At 39.4% G+C, this 5,000-nt stretch overlaps 1 protein-coding gene across 1 annotated transcript in view; it reads right to left on the bottom strand.

Moving 5' to 3' along the window:
• Positions 1-1,521: 1,521 nt before the first annotated feature.
• Positions 1,522-5,000, bottom strand: part of shkbp1 (SH3KBP1 binding protein 1) — a 29,698-nt gene continuing 26,219 nt past the window's right edge. The window contains exon 18 of the mRNA XM_080024952.1: positions 1,522-5,000. This exon is cut by the window's right edge and continues 773 nt beyond it. Within this exon, the coding sequence (XP_079881078.1) occupies positions 4,759-5,000 (242 nt within the window). The 3' untranslated portion in view covers positions 1,522-4,758.

The following is a 5,000-nucleotide window of genomic DNA, read 5'->3' as shown; positions in this document are numbered from 1 at the left end:
GACAGACAGACAGACAGACATACAGAGAGGGGAATGACATGCAGAGAACGACCCGGGCTGGATTCTAACCCGGGTCTGCTGTGAAGAGGACAGACAGACAGACAGACAGACAGACAGACGGACAGACAGACAGACAGACAGACAGAGGGACAGACAGACAGACAGACAGACAGACAGAGAGGGGAATGACATGCAGAGAACGACCCGGGCTGGATTCTCACCACGGAGCGCCCCTTGGACTAATATGTTTTAAGGTGAACCAGTGTTCGTAAATGAAATTGTTAGGGTGACAATAAGCAGAAGATTTAGGGGCAGACCTTAAATCTACGCAATTATTCACATATTACTTATCAATGTATTTTTGTATCATCTGTAAACAAAGATATTTTTTTTGTTTTGAGAGTGATGTGTTTACCTTTACCATTAGCTTGTTACTAGCAGTGGACTCTGCTTTCTCAATGAGTAGACTTTTATTTTGAAACTCAGGGAAGTGTTAAATGTTGTTCATGAAATGCTTTTGAAATAAAAACACAATTTCCATCATGAGTCGGTTCTTTTATTTTGTTAGAAAATGAACATATGTTAAATGGACTCCACTTATACAGCACTTTTCCCTGGTTTTTCACAGACCCAAAGCGCTTTACATTGTTTTGTACACATTCACCCATTCACACACACATTCATTCATACACCGATAGCAGCAGCAGCTACCACGCAGGGTGCAAGCTAACTATCAGGAGACATTTAGGGTTCAGTGTCTCTTTGCCCAGGGACACTTGGACATGTGGCGGGGAGACGGGGGATCGAACCACCGACCCTGTAACCCAGTGGACGACCGAACCGCCCTACACACTTCACCACAGCCCATGTATCAAACAACTGCACATACCTTTAATTTAAAAATGTTAAAAAAACGTCAAATTTTTATTCAAACGTTCAAATTTAACATGAACTACCATCGCTGTCATTCACAAATAGTACAATATATCGTCAGTTGCAGCCCTACAATGAAGTAAGCCATCAGAAAAAAGGTAGTAGGCTACTGATGCTTACTTCAGGCACACTTGCAAAGGATAGTTCAAAATAGCCTTCAAAAGTTAGGGCATATCAGGTTAAAAAATATACGAAAGCCGATGCATAGATATACTATATACTAACACATAATGCAATCAAAGTCATCAATTTATCCCGGGAAATATTTATTTTAAAAGGTGCTCCAAGGATCTTTCTGTTTGTGTTCATTCTAGCGCCCCCTTTGGACTAAAAGTGGTAGTGTTTTTACCACGCCAGCTGTTGTTCCTGGGTAAGCGTATACCCATGACAAAGGCATTAAGAAAAACTATATAAAAAATAGCATTCTTTTGCACTGATGGTCTCGTTTGCTGTTACATGTAATTCATGATCATCAGAGGGAAAATTAGACTGTTTCAGAAATATTTAAAAGTTCCTCGTAGCTGCTTTGAATAGTAATAAAATGGTTTTAAACTTAAAATAAACTGACAGACAACAGACAGAACAAAAGATTATCAACAAATGGAAAGTTTAATGAACAAAATGCTACACACACATATATATAGAGAAACGTGAAAATAAAAAAACGAAAATACCAGGACATAGAAACGGGAAATTAAATGTTACAGATGAGAATGTTTGGATGAAGAATGACACTTTTTACACAGAAAAAACTTCAAAATAAAATGAGGAGTAAGACGCTGTTATAGAGGCTTTTAATTTGCCGGGTCGATATTTCTTTCTAAAACAAACTGGTCTCAAATGAACGTCGTAATATTATGGAAATAATTTTGTATCTTGTCCGACTTCTTTCATACAATAATAATAATAATAATAATAATAGTAATAATAATAATAATATTATTATTAATAAACACAAATTACAAAAATAAAGCTTCGATACAAACCATTCATTTTTTTTCTTAACAGAGTCATTAGAATAGGGAAATGTTTTGTGGTTATAAGAGAAAAAAAAAACGGTTAAAGCTGGGGTGGAGGATTTGGGGAGAAAATAGCAGTTGGGATAGAGATTTGAATCCAAATACCTCAACCGCTCCACTTGTTCTCTTTGGTCCCTCCCCTATGGTCCCTCCCTGACACGCTCTACACCAACAAAGTCGTGCCAAAGTGAATGAATGGACAGTCCCAACAGCCAATAAGAACAGAGAATCGGAGACTCGCTCTGATTGGTCAAAGTGTACAGCTCATGTTAACTTTGACCAATCAGAAATCACATACCCCAGCTTTAATACACAGAAATACCAAAAAACAAAACAAAATCGTTATTACAAAATAAAATAGAAAATAATATTAAATAATAAAACCAAAGAACTTGAATAGTTTAGCTGATGTTGCGGAAAGTGTAAAATTATTACTATAACGTATTATTTGTCTGCAAAAAATAAAAATAAAAATCATAAAATGATATGGCTAAACACTGCAGTTAAAGTTGCATTGAAATATGTTCAATTCTGTCACCTGATGAATATAAGTCCACAATTTTATTTTAACAGTAGCAACAGTAACTAAGGGGGGGGGGGGGTGGTATACGGAATCAGATCCACCAATGATTAAGCCCTATGACATTCTTTAAAAGGTGCTCCGAGGATCTTTCAGTGTGTGTTAATTCTAGCGCCCCCTTTGGACTAAAAGCGGTAGTGTTTTTACCACACCAGCTGTTGTTCCTGGGTGAGCGTATACCCATGACAAAGGCATCAAGAAAAACTATATAAAAATAGCATTCTTTAGCACTGATGGTCTCGTTTGCTGTTACATGTAATTCATGATCATCAGAGGAGAAATGAGACTGTTTCAGAAATATTTAAAAGTTCCTCGTAGCACCTTTAAGTCCACCATTTTATGTATTTTCGGGGAGTGGGGGGAATACAGGCTAGCAACAGTAACTAAGGAGGGTGGGGCATAAGGAATTGGATTGACCAATGAATGAGGCCCTTTAACATTCTTTAACATTCATTGAAAAATGTAAAAAATATTGATAAGTACAATTTTAGGAAAAACAGTCAGTTATTGGAGACTTGTGGTTGGTCCCTTAGTTATGATGTCATCGATTGGAGGCCAAGGAACAACCAATCAGAATGTGGCAAATACAGCTCTGGGAAAAATGAAGAGACCAGTCTGGATTTGTCTTCAATCTTCATCTCTACATTACTTCATGGAAATGCTCTTTAATGACGATATTTTCCCCCGGAATTTGGTAGAAATGTTGTCAGTAGTTTATATTATAAAACCAAAATGTTCATTCTACTCAAACATATGCCTATAAATAGTCAAACAAGAGACACTGAACATTTGGAGTGGTCTCTTCATTTTTTTCCAGAGGTGTATAGCAACAGAGCAGTGTTTTACGGAAGAGTATAAATAATTTTTATTAGGCACTTTAAAAAAAAAATTGTTAGTGGAGCTTAGAGGACGTCTGCTTTCAGTCAAAATGAGGTTGGTGCCCATTGTCTGTCTGCCTGTCTGTCTGTCTGTCTGTCTGTCTGTCTGTCTGTCTGTCTGTCTGTCTGTCTGTCTGTCTGTCTGTCTGTCTGTCTGTCTGTCTGTCTGTCTGCCTGCCTGTCTGTCTGTCTGCCTGCCTGTCTGTCTGCCTGTCTGTCTGTCTGCCTGCCTGCCTGCCTGTCTGTCATCGTTTGGGTTTTAAAAACGTTTTGCTGAAGAGTTATTGACCCCGGAAGTTTCAATCAGACAATGTGAATGTCGATAGTTAGCCTGCTGCTATCGGTGTATGAATGTGTGTGTGAATGGTAACGTGGGAAAGGAAAACAGGTCTCCCTTGTAAAAGAGTCTTCGGTCTCAATGGGATTTACCTGTAGAAATAAAGGTTAAAAAAAAATATATATATATATCTTTACTTTATAACTTCATTCTCGACATTTAGTTTTTTGTTTCATTTCAACTTTTTAAAATTTTTTCGACATTTTGACTTTTTTCCAACTGAAATGTGTAAAATTAATTCTGAAATTTGGACTTTTTTCTTTAAATTAAATTTTCTCCACAATATTATATCTCAACGAAATACCTCAAATTTTTTTCAACTCTTTTTTTCTTGAAGTACACACTGAAAATAAACCCATCCTTCTTTCCTTTTTGTCCCTAACCCTCTTCCGTAGAGTATCCTGCCTTTTGATTGGCTGTTCACTCGAACCTTCAAACCTCAAACCTTGTCTGTCTGTCTGTCTGTCTGTCTGTCTGTCTGTCTGTGTCTCTCTCTCTCTCTGTCTGTCTGTCTGTCTGTCTGTCTGTGTCTCTCTCTCTGTCTGTCTGTCTGTCTGTCTGTCTGTCTGTTTGTGTGTCTATCTCTCTCTCTGTCTGTCTGTCTGTCTATCTCTCTCTGTCAGTCTGTCTGTGTCTGTGTGTCTATCTCTGTCTCACTGTCTGTCTGTCTGTCTGACACTCCTAAATTTTTTGTTGTTATTGTTGTGTATCTTAGGCCTGTATGTTGTTTCGTATTGTCTCTTGTACAGCACTGTGGTCAGCTGATGTTGTTTTTAAACGTGCTATAGAAATACATTTAAAGGGGGCGCCCTTAACTCAGTTGGTAGGGCGTCCCCCCACCCCCCATGGGCCTCGGCCAGCAGCGGACCCCGGGTTCGATTCCAGCCCGCGGTCGTTCTCTGCATGTCACTCCCCTCTCTGCCCCATTTCAACTCTGTCTCTACACTGTCAATAAAGCATAAAAAAAAAAAAAAAAAAAAAAAAAAATTGACTCTGAATTTAAACCTGGCGTCAGAAGCTCGTCTCATTCATGTGTGGCTTGGGGCTCGTTGCCGGGGGCGCTGTCGTCGGGGGCGCTGTCGTCGGGCTGTTGCCATCGTCGACCGCCGCTACTGCTGCTGCTGCTGCTGCTGCGTTGTCAGGGGAACTGCTTTCTGGGGAACTTCGGCTGACATCACTAGGGGCCGTAGCGGTTAACGTAGCATTCCCACGTCTCGGTGAAACCTGCAAAACCGGCGCTTGTGCTTGTGCTT

The sequence above is a fragment of the Ammodytes marinus genome, assembly GCF_949987685.1.
Source record: "Ammodytes marinus genome assembly, chromosome: 3".
Taxonomy (NCBI): domain Eukaryota; kingdom Metazoa; phylum Chordata; class Actinopteri; order Uranoscopiformes; family Ammodytidae; genus Ammodytes; species Ammodytes marinus.
This window is presented reverse-complemented; position numbering and strand designations above follow the sequence as displayed.